The following is a 19,397-nucleotide window of genomic DNA, read 5'->3' on the forward strand; positions in this document are numbered from 1 at the left end:
CATTTCTATTCAGGCATTCATGCAGACCCATCAGATGACCATGGGAGAGTGACACAGCCTCAGCCTTAGAAAACATTGTGACAGAATCACCTTAGGGTTGCTGTAATTCAGAAATTAATTGAAGACACACACCAACAAGCAAATTTGAGACTTGAGTCAGATAGAAGAATAGAAGAACTTTATTCTTCAATGGTTCTTAACATTTTCGAAGTTACCCTTTCGGATTCTGATAAAAGCTCCCCCTCCCAAGACAAAGTGCACTTAAACACACTTTTCAAAGTGATGGCAAGGAAATGGAAGAAGAACATTATGCCGGGTTCAAAGATTTTCTGAAAGCCATTTATGGACCCGTTGGATGATGCTTGTTTGGTTATTATGCATAGAATCTTGACAACTGTGTTGCCTTTAGCTTTAATACAACAGTGATTATGTGTTCACTTTCCCCCCTCTCTTTTTTCCCTCCACTAAGAACTCCTTCCCTATGATGTCAATCCAGCATATAATCAAGTGGCTTTATCCATACAATATTCTATTGGGGAAGGAAGGCAAGACGGCAGTAGAAGATGCCTTAAAAGTAAGTGTTCATTATATGTATATATATTCTTCTAGCAGTATGTTGCAGCTGGTGCAAGCATCACCCAACAGTTGCTCAGTCATGATGAAGAAACTGGGACTGAGTGATGGGCGTAAACACTCTCACTTCTTTCCCATTTCTGGGGTATGAATCCTGTCATCAAGCCCATGTGTCCTGTGTCATGCAGGAATTCTTGCTAGCACTTGCTAGCCTAGTAATTGCATTTTGTCATTCCTGCAGGGACCTCATGCCCACTGTTAATCTCATATCCACTGTGAGGTGATTAGGTTGAGAAACAAGGACTGGTGTAACACTAACAGTGAGTTTGATGGCTGAGTGGGAGTATGATCTTGAATTTTCTGGTACAGAATCTTCTGGTTCTGTGTCTAGTGATATCTTGAATCCCCTGGTCTCAGTCTAGTGCTGCCTGGTTCCACAGAAGGATATTGATGCCAATTGACTGGTTGACTTTGGTTAGTTCTGTAGAGGTGGTGTGGGATTGATTGGTCTTTGGTGAGTAAAGAGCATAGTGGCCCATGGCTTGTAATCTGTTATTTCTCCTTTTCCTTTTTTTTAAACAAAAAAGGATATGTGCTACTGTTGATATTATCATGTATTTATTGTTAAGACAAAGTAATCATCCTAGGCCTAGTTCTTCTCACTGAGGTGGTAAATTTGTGTTTGGAATGTTCCACTTAAGATGGGAAGAGGTATACCATGCTAAGAGTATTGGTCCTTTAGACTTTATGTGGCAGAAACATTTAAAGTGCTTTCTCTATAGTCCCCTGGGCTAGATTTCTGTTTATTCTTTTTTATGAAAACACCAATATCAAATTTAGAGATAAACCAATGTTCCCAGCAATTTTTAAAATTCCACTGCACTTTTGTGTTTTGCCAAAGGTGTATTCTAGTTACTGTCATGTTCTATACTTCTCATTTTTATTTTTGTTTTTATGGGTGGAGAGAGAAATGATAGAGAGAGAAGTGATGAAAACCATATGTGAAAGCATTCCACAACCCTTGTTTTCTTTACATTATTCTTTTTGACATGTTGAAGTCTGATAATGACTGTATAGGAAGGGTTTCTTCAGAGCTCATTGTGCCCTGTAGAGTAATTGAGTTAAATATGGAAGATGTATGTTGACAGTACTATTGCTTAAAGAGATACATGTAGCCCAGTCCTAAGAATTCCTAATTGGAAACAATTCCCAGTGAATTTATAGGGGCTTACTCCAAACAAATTATACATGCAATTATATATGTATTATTTTTCCAGATCATTTTTCATCAAATGTACTATATTAGCTGCCTTTATGGAAATGAAATCATATGGATTTTAATATATTAAGTTTCATCTCAATTTCTGAGTAACCAATTATATGTTACTCTTTAGAAAATTGGATCTTTCACCATTATAAATCTCTCTCTCTCTCTCTCTCTCTCTCTTTCTCTCTCTCTTTCTCTTCCCACGAGTAAATTAAAATTTTATTGAGTTTTAACATAAAGTGAATACTATCTCAGCCTTCATCCACACTGCAGAAATAATCTGGTTTGGCACTGCTTTAATTGCCATGGCTCAATGCTATGGAATTCTGGGAGCACCAGAGCAAAGACATAAATCCTCTCAGTGGTTTTACAAAATTGGAAGTAGACATCTGTCCACCTCTGGTCTTATTTGGTGGAACAGGGCTGGTGTGACCTATGGCAGGTCCTAGGGGCCCAAAATTGGTCCTTGGACCTTTGGAAATTGCCTGGCCTTGTTATAAAGTGCAATCTTTAGTTATCCTTAGTATAAGGCAGTGATGGAGAACCTAGGGCACATGTACCAGAGATGGCACTCAGAGCCCTCTCTGTGGGCACTTGTGCCGTCACCCCAGCACAGAGTTTGCCAGAGTTTGTTACTAGAAAGCCAGAGGAATATGGCACTTTGCAATAAATAAGTGGGTTTTGGGTTGCAGTTTGGGCACTCGGCATCTAAAAGGTTCACCATCATTGGTATAAGGTAAACACAATCACCTAGTTCAGCATAGAGGCACTCTTGGCATATTGGTGAGGTTTGTAGCATTGGTTGGAAATATGTCTTCAGGTAGAGAAAGGACCTACAGTATATACTCATGTACAAGTTGACCTCATGTATAAGTCAAAGGAAGGTTTTAGATCAAATGCATGGCTTTTGCTATGACACTTGGGTAAGTCGAGGGTAAAACTTAGGGGCATCTAATAAAAGATCTATAGAGGAAAACACCACTTCCTTCCCTCCTTTTCTGTCCCTCGATCTCTCCCAACCACCTAACACCACTTCCCTGGTGCTGGAAGAGAAGGTTTTAACATTGGATTGGAAGGGGAAAGAAATGGAGTTAAATGGGGTGTTTGGTGGGGAGAGAGGGTTTTAATATTGGATTAGGAAGGAAGGGAAGTTAAATGGGGTGTTGGTGGGGAGAGAAAATTTTAACATCGAATTGGGAAGGAAGGAAAGTGGAGATAAATGGGGTGTTTGGTGGGGAAGAGAGATCCAGAGGAGAAGGAGGATGGGGACAGAAGGTTTTATCATTGGATTGAGAAGGGAATTACTTCTTTCTCTCTCACACACACCTGCCTGGGCAGCTCTTTCAGAAATCACTGTCGAGGCACATTGAGTGGTGCATCTTTCAGGACCTTTCTAAGCAATATTACTATATTGATCCATATATAGGTTTACCTAGGACTATAGGGTCAATTTTTGGGCATTTTTTTTTACTTATAGTTGAGTATGTATGGTAATTTAAATCAGAAACAGAAGACGTGTAATTGAAATTCTATCGCTTTTTATTTATTTTATTTATTTAGCGCATGTATACCCCACCCTTTAGCCAAAAAATCTAAAGAGATATAAATTATACTTTCTTTCTTAGCGGTTTGAACTCCAGGATTCAGGAAGGCCTTCTGTACCCACAAGAGTTGCAAATGTGAAAAAGAAAGAGATTGACAAGGTCTTGCAGGCTGATGTGACAGTTCAGATGACTGAAAAAGCTGTGACATTTCAGGTAATTATTTACATATTTAATCATTACATGGTCAAGTTTTGTGTTCTAGCATAGATATTATGCTACCTTACATACTTTTTAGTGTCACCCAGAATTTGGTATAGAAAGTGAACAATATATAATAACATCTTAGTAAGGTGCAATATTAACCCAGAGAAACATCTTACCCAGATTGCTTGAGTTGGAGACTGTTCTTTTGATGCTCTGGATGCCAGTAATTTAAAGGTTAAAGAAAAAGACTTTGAGTTCCACCAAAACATTTCTAGAAGCATAATAGATGCATTTACACAGCACACTAAATCATAGTTCAATATTATAAGTATATTTGCAGAACCCCCTGTGTTTTTGTGCTTTCCCCCACCTATGTTCATTACAGTTATAAGAAGGAACTTGGAAGCAGCCATTTTCACTTTAGATTAACCACAATTTATCATTGCATTAAGGCCCTAAACACACAACTCATTGAAATAAGCCAACATCATAATCTGCCCATATTTCAACAAATTGTGGTTAAGGTCACAATCACAGTTTATTCAGGTTTGGAGATCATGAAAATTGTTGTTAATTTTAAGTGGTTAAAGAAATGTAAGCTTTAGAACTCACCCTTATTGTTGTGCCAAAGCAGAAAAAGGGACTGACAAGTGTTATGCTAAGGTTCATGTATCCTCATGATGCTACACTGTGTTTAGCATCATGAGTGAATGCAACAAATGAGAGAGTTTTAAACTGAGGTACAGATGGCAGTTTATTCATTTTTCAGGGTGCATGTTTTGTTTGTATTCTTTGACAAAAGATGCCTCAAAATTTATTTTCTGAAGACAATGTTTAAGCAATGGTGAGTTTGTGTGGCCAGCTTAAGAAACACTGTCATGATTGTGATACTTAACCTTTACTATCTTCCTTGTAGGTTCCTGCTGGGACTAGACCATTAGACCTTCATTCAACAGAAGGTTTTATAAAGACTCTTAGTCATGAGCAATTATTGGCAGAAATGATGCAGTCTCATATGGTTAAAGATATCTGTTTGATTGGAGAAAAAGTGAGTGTCATAATGCATCACAATACATTACAGTAATGTGCATTACAAAAAAAAACAAAAAACCCAAGCCCCTGTGTATTAAAAACAAACAAAAAAAATTCCTACCTATTTTCAGCATGTCACAGATGTTACTTGCCCACATTGAATGGGTACTTTCATTATGACTTCAAGGCATTTCTTTCCTATTTCTTCCCTCAGGGCTGTGGCAAAACTGTTGTTGCTAAGGAGTTTGCAGCTACATTAGGATACCACATAGAACCTCTAATGCTGTATCAGGTAAATTCATTGATACCTTGATGGATGCAGAAAATAACAAATACTGCCTTTCCTTAGAAGTTCCTTAGAAGTGTTTTCCTACATTGCCTAGTTCTTACTGAGGTGGTGAATGGATGATGATTAAGAGCACAGATGGCCAAACTCTCATCATCATATGACTGCACATAGTTATGAGCATGTAATTGTTAATTTGCATCAACTTATGACAACTCTCCAAGGCCCTTTGTTATCAATAAGTCTGCTCTGTTCCTGCAAATACAGGGATTCTTTAAGTAAGTCAATCCACTTGCAATATGTCCTTGCTCTTTGTCTACTGCCTTCCACTATCAAGCATTCCCCTCCCACTGAGTCACATAATTTCATTATGTGGCCAATGTACAATAGTCATTTGGACTTCTAGGGAGAATTCAGGCTTGATTTGCTGGCGGACCCATTGATTTGTCTTTATGGCAGTTGACGGTAGTGGTGGAGCTCTTCTCTAGCACCACATTTCAAATGAGTGGATTCTCTTCATGTCAGCTTTTTTCACTGTCCAGCTTTCACATACAAATAACACAGTGAAAACCACATAATTGCATATATATCATCACCACCCTCACCATTGCAAGTTGCTATTGAAGGTTGTGAGGCAGCTGGTTGACTCCAAATTGCCTTCTCATTCTTTGGAGCCCTACAAGGCCAGTTATGATGAATTTGCTAGACATTTTGAGGGGAATGTTGTTCAGATTCACTTTAAACTGGGTGCCATTGAAGATACAGTATGAGAAGAAGTGTGTTGTTTGGGATGAGTTTCCGTTGTTGCAGTCTAAGGAAGTGGATGAAACATTTGAAGGAGTTTCTCCCACCACCTGCCCAATATCAGAGACTCTGGAACTACTTTTAAGGTGTCAGGGGGTTCAACATTGGTAGGCAGGTTATTATTAATTTGCCTTCTTGCAGGTACATTTTTACAAAACAATAAAACACATAATTCATTGTTTTTGGTGATAATGACCATAATAACACTGCATCATTAAAGTCAGCATGGAGTAGTGGTTTGAACACTGGACTATAACTCTGGAGACTAGGTTTTGAATCCCTGCTCAATCATGGAAATTATAACTACTTATAATAAATGTCATCTACGTAAAGAAAAAGATGAAACTGTTGGACACCTTATGAGTTCATGTGGGAAGATTGTGCAGATTTAATATAAGAAACTCCATGACAGAGTGGCTGCAATGATACACTGTAATCTATGTAAAAATATGATTTCCCATCTGGGAAGGACTGGTGGGAACAGTTACCTGAAAAGGTGTCAAAATTGGTGACATAGGAATCCAATGAGGCCTTAAGATTCAAGCTGACAAAAAGTTAGAACATAATATGCCAGACATAAGTGTGGTTTAGAAAAAGGAAGCTTGCATTTTATATATGGAGAACAGAATTGAAGACAAAGAGAGGAGAAAGATTATGAAATTTTGATATCTACAAATTGAGATTCAAAACCACTGGAAAAGAAAACATCTGTGTTTTTGGTATTGATAGGTGCTCTGTAGGTGATTTGGGAGCAATTCTACATTGGCTGACAAAATGTCTGAATGAAACTGAATTACAACAGCACAATTACAAAAAGCGATACTACTTGGAACATGCCCCGTTATTCAACCATAACTCACTGATTCCATGATTTGTGGATAGCATCAGAATAATTAACGCCCCAAAATTCCAATCAGTTATACCTGGTAGACTGTGAAACTGATATAGTATACCAACTGAATCAGTCACTCTAGTTTAAGTGCTCTTAGGGAGCTCTTCTAAGATTCTGTGACTCAGATCTGAGCTATCAATATCCCAAAGTCTTAAAGTGTATTGAAACTAGTCCTAAAGCAAACATCTCTCAAATTACAAATAGATGCTCCTCCTCACTATGTTATTCTTCCCAATTTGTGCTGCTGTTATTCTTCTTGATTGAGTTTCCCACATGTTGAGAAATACTTTTTTGATTAAGGAACTAAATAACAGTGCGTATCCTTTCCATCCCTTAAAACAAATAGTTGACTTCAGAAGCAAGATGCAGAGTAAGGCAATCCTTGAACTATTCATGGACTAATACAATATTTCAACCTTAAATTGTCAGCTTATTCCTTCATTAAAGGAAAAATGTAAGTGTGCCATATGCTGTTTCTTGCCTACTCTTTAGACAAAATACGTAGCATGCTTATGTACGTTGTGTATTGCCTTACAGTTAACAAAAAGAAAATAATTTTGGAAATTGTGTAATACTGCATATACCCATTGTTAAAACAAGCAGCATCCAGTGTGCCTACTCTTGACAAAATATTACACTTAGAACAGTATAAAAGTTATCACTGAAGCTCACTTTAATAGCAGTCTGTTGCTGTTGTTGTTACTCATAGGATATGACAGCACGAGATCTGCTACAGCAAAGGTATACTCTCCCTAATGGGGACACATCCTGGAGACCATCTCCACTTATAACAGCTGCCCTTGAAGGGAAGCTTGTTATTCTTGATGGTATACATCGTGTTAACCCAGGCACTCTAGCTGTCTTGCAAAGGTAAGTATATAATGGAATAGGATTCCAATATATTAGGAGAGGGTGAGAGTATTGAGACATATTGGTTAATGCTGAACAATAGCAAAACCTATTGGAATTGTCCAATTTCCTATGAAGGTTGCATAACACTTTGCACAGTAGACACACTTATTGTGTTTCTGTGTGACAGATGTTAGATTTTTCATGGTACCATGAAATAAAGAAATACAGTAAATCCATGTGTGGTGGCTTCGCCAATTATGACAGTCCTAGTGCATGTTTCCACATTTTTATCAAAAAGCAGTTTGTTCCAGAATAATGGGATTCTCTACCCTCCACCAGCCTGAAAATCGTTAAATTACAAAGGGCGCAAATTTTCTCCCATTTCATTTTGCGATTTTGCTATACTTTAGGCTCAGACTGCCATTAAAAAAAAAAAGCCTCTCCTAGGTGTAAAATGGTGAGGGGGGGGATGTTAACATTTGTAAGGTGAATGTTTTGCAAGAACAAAACAAACGGAGAAAAAAATAAGGTAAAACATTTGGTGTGCTTTGGAACTGCATGCAGCTTGTATGCCCACACTTATGTCACCCTATATCAGGGCATATCTTTGGAGGAAATGGTTGTTTTAGGACTATAACATCTTTGTATTCATTTTTGCTTTTGTGTTAACGTTCTAATATGCATCTCTCTAAAATGTTTCATGTGACATTAAAGTTAAATTTTGGGGAATTATACTGATAATGTCTGAAAATGTTTGCTTTATACAGTGCTGATATAGCTTACATGTCTGATATTGTAATTGTGTTTTTGTATGTGCTTAAGTTTAAAGCTTTGCAATTCAAAAGGAGCATAGGAAGTCAGCATAGATGTGCATTGCATGTGTGTGTGTATATATTTATTTAAATATTTATATCCCATTTGTATCCAAGAATCTCAGGCAACATGTATTAATTTCAATTTAAAGATTTTAAATCATTCTAAAACAGTGAGACTAAGTTGAACCGATAGCATAATACATAGTTTAACAAGTTGAAATAAACTAGTTTAAATCCAGATAAAATTGTCTTAAACTGTTTTAAATGGATGTACGCTGTCTTATTTCATCTTTCTTTCTTTTAATTCAAAACCATGCACATGTGCAAATTTGGATGAAATCAGTTAGGATCCAAAGGATCTAATAAAAAGCTGTGTTTTTACTTGGTGCTGAAATGACATCAGTGTTGGAGCCAGTCAGTCATCTAAGAGGAGGGCATTCCACAGTAAGCACCACAGCAGGGAAGGTCCTCTCTCATGTCCCATTGGTGGGACAAAAAGGAAGGCCTCCGCAGGTAGATCTAAGTTCTCAAGCAGGCATACTTGTTGGAATAATTTTGCCTTTAACAGTAGATAAATATTTTGAGTGACAGATGACATGGAATGACATATACCCCATGGGATAACCGCAGACAGCCAAGTCAGGACAACATGGCAGGAGGCAAAGTTACAGCAAGGTTGCATCATGCTATGTGGCACTGAGTGATGACTCAGAACCACTATATAAGTGGACCAAGAGACTAGTCATTGTCAATGTGGGTAAGCTGGGTTAGTTTACAGAGTTAGAGAGTTGTTTGGAGCAGACGTTGTAGCAGTTGATTTGAAGTTGTTGGAGAGTCAGTGTGTGTAAATATTGTATTATATTGTACACATTGCAACAGAAGATAAATCCTCCAGTACTTTGGATGGATCTGCTTCTATGAGTTTTTCTTATGAATGTAAAAAGTTGTCAGTGCATTGCCAATACCAATAACTTGTTTTTTTGTTTTGTTTTTTTGAACTCTGGTTGCATCTGGGTGGACTTGTCCCCAGATTATGCTGGTAGTTGGCTTTCCTCCTCACCAACAATATTGAGGTCTCAAGCCATTTAGAGTTTAAATGCTATCTTCAGCATCTTTAATTCAGCTTGGAATTATATTGGCAGCCAGTGCAGTTCCTTTAAAACCAATGTTACATGGTTTCTATAAGATGCTTCAGTCAGCAGTCTGTTTGCTGCCTTTTGCACTAGCTATGTTGTCTTCAAGAGCAGCCCCATATAGAGTGTATTGCAGTAGGCTGATTGGGGGATTAGCAGTGCATGGACAACCATGGCTGGGTTTCCCATGCCCATGAAAGTGCATAGCAGGAGGCTAGTTGAAGCTGGCCCAAAGTGCTTTGGGGAGCAGAGTCCAGGTGGGCATCCAGTGACAGAGATGGCTCCCAAGCTAGGCACATGCTTTTTTGAGGGGAATAGAGCCCTGTCTAAATATAATATAGCTAAATATTCTGCAACATAGACTCCAATCACACATGGAGAGAGAAATCCGAGAGGTGCACCCGGGATTCAAGAAAGGAAAAGGCACTGGGAACCACATTGCAAACATACAATGGTTAATGGAGCACACCAAGGTATTCCAGAAAAAAATCAGCATGAGTTTTATAGACTATAGCAAAGCCTTTGACTGCATAGATCACAAACACTCTTAAAGACATGGGAGTGCCACTACATGTGATAGTCTTGATAATAAATCTGTACTTGAACAAGAGGCTACTGTTAAAACAGAATATGGAGAAACAAAATGGTTCTCAATTATTTGGGGGGGGGGTCAGAAAGGATGCATTTTATCACACTACTTGATCAACTTTTATGCTGAAAATATCATTCAAAGAGCAAGTTTAGATTTAGAATAAGGAGAAGTGAAGGAAGTAACATCAACAATCTAAAATATGCAAATGACACCATTCTACTAGCAGAAATGTCGTGGACTTGGAACAGTTACTAAGAAAGGTCAAAGAGGAAATTGCAAACCTATAAAAAAAATGACCATCAAGTATCTACAAAAATTAGCCTAGTCAATGAGGAAATCGAAATAAGGAATTCCAGTACCTTGGAAGCATTATTCATTATTCAGAATTGAGATTGCGTTAAAAAAATCAGAAGAAGACTAGGAATGGAAAGGGCAGTGATGAAACTAGACAAGAGCCTGAAGAGTTTCTTAAATCATTTAGATTAACCTATTATTTTATGAATTTGTTGTTTCAATAAATTAAGCAATTTCTACAGTCAGTTTTGGAAACTAATGAACACAGAGAAGACAAATGTTTCTCTAAATAAGTACCTGTATTTATTACAGTGGAAAAATCCAATATGATTAAACTCCTTGTTTGGCAAATTCTTGTGCAGGTTAATTCATGACAGAGACATTACTCTTTATGATGGCACCAGATTACTCAGGGAAGATAGGTATCAAAAATTAAAAGAAGATCTGCAGCTCTCCGATGAAAAACTACAGCAAAGGTAATGTGATGTTTATTCATTTGTATCACTGCTCGTATAATTCTTTGCATGGGCATGAAAGAAGTGAGTTTTTGGAATACAGAGATTGGTGGTATGTGTGGACTACATTTGTATCCTTAACTGTACAAGAATCACAATAGTCAGTTCCCACTAGGGGCTGATGCTGATGAGCTTCAGATTATTACAGTCTGCTGCATCCAAAAGCTTATAGTGCTAGGATGTATGTGTTTGTGTGTGTTGAGGTATCTACTGTCCCATAGTTCACTGTCTTATTTATTTTATAGCTGTGGGATAGGCTAGTGAAATTAGGATGATGTTATAATATAAAACCAATTTAGAGCTGTTTTATTTTTAAAAATCTTACTGCTAGTAAACCCTGCAGGAATACTAAGAGGTACACCTTAAAGGACAGATAAGATTACATTGTGTTATAGATTTGAAAGGGCAAGCCCTTATTCAGAATATGCTGCTCAAACCTAAGTGCATAAATTCTTGTGGGCATCCAAGCTTTTAAAAGCAGATTTTTGGCTGTATTCACATAGTACAATATTTTCTTCTTATCAGTTGATAAACCATTTTGTTACCATTCCACGCATCTCCATTCCTAAAATAACTCTTTGGCCCAAGCAATATGGCTTTACAATACAGTGTTCTTTTTTGGATTACATCTGGGGCATCTATCCAGTTATTTTGCATACATTACTCAGAATTTATTGTGAACTTGTTTGTGGGTCTTTTGTGATTTCCATTTTCTTGCACTCTGTAAAAAATGTTTTTACTGATTTGAGAGAACTGAACCAGCAATTTCACAGTAGCCTTTCCAGTAATTCCAGTGAAGTTAAAATCCTTGACAGTGTTATTAGTAATAAAGAATGGTTTATATATGAATTCTTGAGTGTGTATGACCTGAATTACCTTATTGAGTGATATTTCAGTAGTTTTGCTCTTAAGGCAAAAGCAAATAATATATGGAAGCCATGGAAACAAACTCTACTATTTTTCAAACTGACAAGCAAAATTGAGGGGCACGTTTGGAAAAGAGCACTGAGGAGTGAAAAGCTGTTTAATTCTTTTCTTCCTATTTATTTTATTTTAATAAAATATTTTATCATGTTCTGTATCAAAGGGTATTAGAGCAGCATGCAATAAAATCAATTTAAGCAAGTGAAATCTGTAATTTAAACTGGTTAAAAGCATTTGAAACAATTTAACAAGTTGAAGCGAGACAGTTTGAAAATGGGTAATAAGCTTAAAACAATTTAAAACGCTCTGTGTATGTGTGGCTTCAAGTCACCTGTCAATTTACGGTGAGTCTATTAATTTCACTGAGGAATACTCATTACTTCTGTAAATTGTGATGAAACCATTTAGACCCAAAGCTACATTTTTACTTTGCACTGAAATTACACCAGTGATGGCCTCTAAGGGCAGGGGGTTCCATAGTTGTGGTATGGTAATGTTGCAGTATGGTAATGTGGAAACTGTATTTCCCCAGCCCCCCACCACTGGTGGAACACAGAGAAGGGCCCTTCCAGCAGACCTCAAGCCTCAGGAAGGTGTATATATGGAGAGGCGCTCCTGCAAATAAGGTTTTGAACCATTTAGGACTTTAAGTATCAGCTCCAGCACTTTGAATTTGGACCAGAAGCATACTGGCAGCTAGTACAATTCCTTTAAGACTGGTTTTATATGGTTTCTATTTGGCTGTTCAGTCAGCAGTCTAGCTGCTGCATTTTGCACTAGCTCCAGGTGTTTGTAAGATTGCAAGGGAAGGCTTTCTCTCATTTCTGCCACCATTACAGGCTGGTTTGGTAAGGACATAAAAGAGAGCCTTCTTAGTAGCTTCTTCCACCCTGTGGAATTCCCTTCCATGGGAGGCTAGGCCTGGCCCCTCTGTGCTCTCCTTTCGCCAGCAGGCAATGACCTTCCTGTTCAAGAAGGCTTTTAATGTCTAATTGTTTGCAAGGAACCTTCTTATATGGGTGGGCGGGTACTCTGATGTCAACATTTGCATGTTTTTAATGATCTTATTTTGTATAATTTATCATTTTAAAAATGGAAATAATTTAATTGTATAATTTCCTCAATCAGGATAGCAAAATGTAGAATAAAAGTGAAAAGAATTCCTGCTGCATGGCAGGGGGTTGGACTGAATGGCCCTTGTGGTCTCTACCAACTATGATTCTATGTTTCTAAAAAGCAATAAAACTGTTTTCACCTGATGTTAAAACTCATGAAAGGAGGTGGCAGATGAAAGCAAATATGACACACTCATATTGAGGCAACTGAATCCTTGGTTGTCACCCATCTAAAGGCAGTAGAAAATAACACCTCTCTGTTTTCTCAGAACAAACCAATGTTTATGACTGTGGAGGCAAAATGATAAGAAATGCTGGTAATAAGTTTGCAAATGCCTGCACCAGGGGAACTGGTGTCTCCTGCAACTCCCACCATATATGGTGGTAATTGTCAAATGTATATGAAGTGACCCTCATCCCAGGAAATCAGAATGAGCAATTGTCATTTTCCAAAATGTTGAAGGATCATATACATCCTTTGATATGTTGCCAGCTATACTGAACTTCCTGAAAGATTTTGTACTGTGTACTAAAATACTCTACACCAATGCTTCACAGATATTTTATTAAGAGGATCTTCCTTTTGAAAATCATTTGCTTCCTTTAGTGGAATGCATTATATAAGGATGTGTACTTCTGCATTTCCATATGGAGGGACTGAGATGAGGATCAAGATAAGAATGGCATCCTATTTTCTGATGAAAATTGAAGTGAATAAAACTGAAAACTTTATGATAGCTGTCCTACTAAAATAGGTTTATCCTCTTTTTATTTAGCTTAGTTGCATATTCTCTGACCTTTGCTGTGTGTTCTTTTTTAAACATTTTGACAATACCATATTCATTGGTTCTTGTTTCACATGATTATTTCAGACACTTTATTGTTTGTGTTTATCAGGCAGGGATTAGCTTTGAGGCTTATGACTTTCAGCTAAAAATAACTGATGTCACCATAAGAGCTTTGATCTGAGTGATGTTTTGAACAGTTTCCTCTTTGAAATACTAGGTCTTTTTTGGAACTGCCAAACCAACCTGTCAGCCAATGCTGTTTGACTTATATTTCTTGTGCTAGTTCTTACCATTAAGCTGAGATATGAACAAGCCTTTTGCCCATGCATTCTGTCCCTTATTGTAGGCTGAAAGCAAGGAAAAAGTCATTAGCTAATTATAGTTTTTTGTTTTGTCTAGATAAAAAGACTAAAGTTATGAAGTTGATTTAGTATCCTAGCTTATTCTGAAGCTATTTCTTGGTTTCCAAACCACTATTTCCTGATTTGGATGAAACTGGAAACCATAGCTTGCATGATGAAAGGAGCAAAGGGACTCTATGTGTAGGCTAAAAGCTCATCATATCGCCGTATGTTTAGATACAAATCATGTCATGTAGTTGGTCATTCAGACAAAAAAATAGAGTAGCATGGTCATTTCTTTCTGGATTGTGCTATTGGCAGACATACAATCAGCAATCCAAGCTTTTAAACTCTATTCAACTGTCCTTCATGATGAAATACCTATTTTTTTGTTTTGTTACAGGTCCATTTTCCCTATCCATCCTTCCTTCAGAATAATTGCCTTGGCAGAACCTCCTGTCGTAGGAAGCACAACGCAGCAGTGGCTTGGTCCAGAACTCTTAACACTTTTTCTTTACCATTACATGAAGCCTTTGAACAAGAATGAAGAAATTAAAGTTATCAAAGAGATGGTAAGTGTTTGCAAAGCTTTGCCTTCTTGTTTGGCATTAGGAAATATTAGAGGTGTACAGGCTGAGTCTTCCTTATCTTAAATCCATGGAACCAGAAGTGTTTTGGGTTTTGGATCCCCCCCCCCCCCCAAGATTTTGGAATATATACATAATGTGATATCTTGGAAAAAGGGCCTGAGCCTAAACCTGAAATTCATTTATGTTTCATAAACACTTCATACACATAGCCTGAAGGTAATTTAATCCCTAATATTTTAAATAATCTTGTGCATGAACAAAGTTTATGTACACTGAACCATTAAAAGAAAAGATATCACTATTCCACAGTCACTCATGTGGATAATTTTGGAATTTGGAGTATTTCAGATTTTGGCATTCTGGAAAAGAGATACTGAGATTTGCACTAGGACAGTATACTGTTTGGTTACTCACCTGAGAAATATTGAGTATCTTTTTGCTTTTCTTACTATCTGTTCCACACTGATCATCAAGCCACCCTCTCTCATTGCACTTTCCATGACTTTGGTGCCTGTTGAGCAGAACACAAAACAAGAACCCTTTAGTTGTCCTTCATTCACTATAACTCTGTGGTCTCGCCAGTTGTCTTTCTGCATTGTGCAGACTCCCAGCCTAGAGACACCACTGGGACATATGTGTTTTTTACACCAATTGTCACCTAACTATGGCAGAAGGGGCAGGTAGGGGGATGTGATTTTTCCCATCTCTTCCCAGACCAAATTTGAAGATTGCACTTCCACCAAAACCTCTGCACCTATCCTTTTTAAGTTTTGCTGGCTTCTTAATTAGGACAACATGGGAAAAGCAAAACAAAAAACTAAGAGCACTCTGGCCCCAAGAATCCCTCTCTGAAGCATATGAGGGTGTGAGCACTCTTAACAGACTCCCATGGGGTTTGTAAAGATGCACACTCACCCATAAGCCCCCTTGCAGTGTCTACCTCCTCCAGAGCCACCATTGCAGTTTGGGGGCTTGAATTAAATGAGAAGCTGTTGAAGCTGAAGTCAGTTCTGCCTCTGACCTGACTGAAGGTGCTGAGGTCTCTTTGCTGCCTCAAATAGCAGACCCTGATTGCATGGCTATCACTGTTAACGCAAACAAGCAGTCATAAAGGGCCTTCTGTGCCAGAGATGGATCTGATGTGACAGGTGAATAGTTCCAAACCTTTCATCCCTTCCATTAATTCTCCTGCTTGAGAGACCTCTGGCCTTTCAAACTCAACTGGTCTAGGTCCCAATTTTCCTTTCATTCCCAGGGAGACCGAGGCAGGATCTCTTCCCAAGGAAGCCAACCTACCAGAAATAAAGCAACCTTGTGACTATCCTCCCAGAATAGGAGGAAAGCTTTCCATTTTTCATACAAGCATGGTCCCTTTCCATGTCCAGAAACTAGGATATGGAACAATGGATACAAGCTACAGGAAAAGCGATTCCACCTAAACAACAGAAGGAACTTTCTGACAGTAAGAGCTGCTCATTAGTGGAGCACACTCCCTTGGAGTGTGGTGGAGGTTTGGAGGTTTTTAAACAGGCTGGATGGCCATCTGTCAGGGGCGCTTTGAATGTGTGTTCCTGTATGGCAGGGGGTTGGACTGGATGGCCCTTGTGGTCTCTTCCAACTCTATGATTCTATCATTCTAAGTCCCCTAATCTCTATGAAGATCAGGCAGGAAAGGCAACAGTACTTTTCATGGTTCCATATTGCCCCTGCAGGCATTGGGTCTCCCATCTGCTATCCTTAGCCTCTTCTACTTCTGGTCCTGCCCAACCTGCTCTGTCAGGGACACATTCCCCACTTAGACCCTGGTTGGCAGCATCTACCTGCCTGGCAACTGAACAGAAGTTTTATCTGAGAACAGGCTATTTGAAGAAGGTGAAAAAAACAAAGTTCCATGCTCTGAATATATGACACTTGGAAATTGATGTCAGATGGGCTGAGAGAAAAACTTATCTCTCCTTGCTCAGCTGGGGTGAAGGAAGCCTCAACCTAGATTTTTAACCTAACACTTTAGGATACCAAAATTCAACTTTGTCAGTTAGCCAGAAGCCCCCTACTTCTTCCCATGCTCACATAAAGACATTTCACAGGGGTCTTCTCTATTCTGCCATTCGCTTATTACTTCCCCTCTTGGAATCTCCACAAAGGTATTGAAAGACCAAGCCACCGTTTAAACCTCTAAAGATTGTTCCATTTTGAATTCTGTCCATCAAGTTACTTGTGGCATTTACCCCAGTCAGGAGAATTTCAGAACTAGCAGTTCGTTCTATGGATCACACTAGTCGTAAATTCAGTACTGACTGAGTTTGTCTTTGGGTCGATCTCGGTTTCTTACCTAAAATAAATTTTCCTTTCCTTACAGTCCCTTGGCCCAGTCCACCCCTTTGAGAAGCAATGGTGCAAATTGGGTATTAGGAAGAGCCTGAAGCTATATATTTGGTATACTAGGACATTTAGGAGAACAGAGGTGTTCTTTGTCTCCTTTTGCTGAATTCTCTAGGCAAGAAGATCTCTCCATCTACACTATCTCGATATATCTTTTCTAGCATATGAATCTCTTGGTCTTCCTAAACCACACAGTGTGAAAGCACATTCTACTAGATCAGTGGCCTTTTCAACTAAGGCTTCCCTGAAATAAACGTATAGAGCAGCAATTTGTGTTACCCCTTCCACTTTTACAAAGCATTACAGGCTGGACCAATTCACATCTGCTAGCCCGTCCTTTGGCAGAAGGGTGCTCCAGCAAATACTGTTAGACTAATTGGATTTCTTCCTACCTTCCCTCCCATGATATATTTAAACTAGGATAATTCCCATACTTGGATGGCTCCTTCCCTACTGGCATGCACACATCCACCTATTTGATATTTAAATCATTACTCCCCCTCTTTTTTTCCAGAATTTTCTTGTGATTAAGTAGCAGATGTCGAGGGATCTGCACTGGAGTCCTTCCATTCCGTATGGGTTGTCTCCTCATTATTGAATTTCTGTGCATGTAAACCATGCTTAAACAAAAATCTATGTACACAAGATGTTGTGCAGAGTTTTCCTGTTGAGGATTCCAGTCAGGCTGTTCTTTTCAAGGCTATTCCATTCCATTTTGTTCCCTTCCTTCATGTTGTTTTTCATACTAAGCATGTTCAGCCCATATTGGATTAATCTGGGGACTTCTAAATAAGGTTTTCTCTGTGTGTTTATGAGTGGGCACATGCTACTGCTAACCTTGGAACTTCCCAAAGTCTGCTGATACTTCTCTCATGTGTAGATGGTGCTGTTTTGTCCAGTTAAGCATTAGCACTCAGCAAAAGAGTGCACTTTCACAGTATTAGGAAACTAGTCGTTATTCATTTGCTTGTTTAAATGAGTATTAATCCATTGCATTATTTATTTATTAACATATTTATATATTGCCCTTTAACCAAAGATCTCAGGGTAGCTTACAATAAAACCAGCTTAAAACAATAAATAATTACAGAAGTTTAAAAATATTAACATATATTTATTTAATATTAAATCATAATTTATATTACATCACATTTTTTTACTTATTTAGTGCTATATATTATTTATATTTATTATATTTTGTTGCAGGTTCCAAATGTTCCTAGTGTTGCAGTAGAGCAGCTGCTGAAGTTAACACACAAACTTCGTGATACAAATGATCCTACTGTAAGTCCAGCTATAATTTCAGTTGTCTGTTTTGCTTGTTCTCACTGAGCCCCTTGTTTGTTGGTGTGCTGAACTGCTGGAGGTATAAGGAAACACTTCTGTTCCTCCAAAGCTCACTAACCCCCAGGATTTTTTTTATAAAAGTAGTATGACTCTCGCTAGCTTCTCTCTATCGTGTTACCAGCACACCATGGTGTGGGTACATTTTTTGTCCTAATACATCGCATGGGAGTGTGTGTGGCAAAATGCAGTAGATTTGTTGGCCCAGTTTTTGTCTCTGCTGATTTTTGCCTATTAAAAAAATCCCTGTTCATAGCGGATAGCAGAAGCTCTTATTGAAAGCAGTTGATGTGAAAATGTTGTAAAATGCCTACCTTGTAGGTCTGGTTCTGTGTGACTTTTGCAGCAGTACATCATTCTGGGGTACTGAAATGTCCCATTTAGCAGGGGACATGCTAAACATGCTTTTCCTTTTAAAATTATGCAGCGTCAAACCTAGGTCAACTATTTTCAATCATCAAAATACCCATTCAGTGTGGCAGTGTGAGCAAGCAGCATTAATGATTTAGCCCTTGGCTTTTAGCTAGACATTTATTAAAACTGTTTTGGTGGGAAAGGGACATATAATGAAATGAGGGCCAAAGAAAGAATGTATTGCTTAACTGTCAGTGCTCCCAGTTCATTTTTACCTTTGCATTTAAGAAGAAATAATGACATGTTGATGGCAATTTGGAGTGGAAAGTGTTTCTGTGTTTGTTTGCTTGTTTGTTTGCTTGTTTTCATTTTACTGTCTCACTGTGATCTGTCTTGAAAAACATGTGGAGAAACACATAGAGGGTGGGTCCCCCTCCACCACCTAAGTTACTTTCTGAAGTAGAGCTGTAGATAGTAAATCTGAGAAATGGGATTTCACAATAGGGATACCTTTTTAAAATTTCAAAATGTCCAGAGGCTTCCACATTCAGAAGTGAGTCACAGTTGAGACTGAGGGGAGATTCCTACAGATTAATAGTGACAGGACATCTACAGGAAGAGGTAAAAATAGCTTGCTTGTGCTGTGAGTTGAGATGTGTGCCTTAGGTATACAGTCTGTGGGGGCTCTTTCCCCCCCACTGCGTTCTGGATGTACGTTTACTGTTGTGTAAGGTGATAATAATGAAGCATGAACTC

General features: G+C 38.3%; 1 protein-coding gene across 10 annotated transcripts in view; it reads left to right on the top strand.

The window, feature by feature from the left end:
• VWA8 (von Willebrand factor A domain containing 8) overlaps positions 1 to 19,397 on the top strand; it is a 140,504-nt gene that overhangs the window by 45,843 nt on the left and 75,264 nt on the right. For 9 of the 10 annotated variants that reach the window (XM_089511040.1, XM_089511039.1, XM_089511037.1 and 6 more), the window contains 8 exons: positions 470 to 574; positions 3,466 to 3,597; positions 4,505 to 4,636; positions 4,835 to 4,912; positions 7,312 to 7,472; positions 10,651 to 10,764; positions 14,375 to 14,543; positions 18,150 to 18,227. In XM_089511040.1, the coding sequence (XP_089367166.1) occupies positions 470 to 574; positions 3,466 to 3,597; positions 4,505 to 4,636; positions 4,835 to 4,912; positions 7,312 to 7,472; positions 10,651 to 10,764; positions 14,375 to 14,543; positions 18,150 to 18,227 (969 nt within the window). Of the gene's footprint in view, positions 1 to 469; positions 575 to 3,465; positions 3,598 to 4,504; positions 4,637 to 4,834; positions 4,913 to 6,978; positions 7,057 to 7,311; positions 7,473 to 10,650; positions 10,765 to 14,374; positions 14,544 to 18,149; positions 18,228 to 19,397 lie in introns of those variants that run through there. The other variant, XM_089511042.1, reaches the window with a different exon arrangement.

Source organism: Sceloporus occidentalis, unplaced genomic scaffold, assembly GCF_023333645.1.
Source record: "Sceloporus occidentalis isolate IW3139 unplaced genomic scaffold, rSceOcc1.0.p SCAF_2, whole genome shotgun sequence".
Classification (NCBI taxonomy): domain Eukaryota; kingdom Metazoa; phylum Chordata; class Lepidosauria; order Squamata; family Phrynosomatidae; genus Sceloporus; species Sceloporus occidentalis.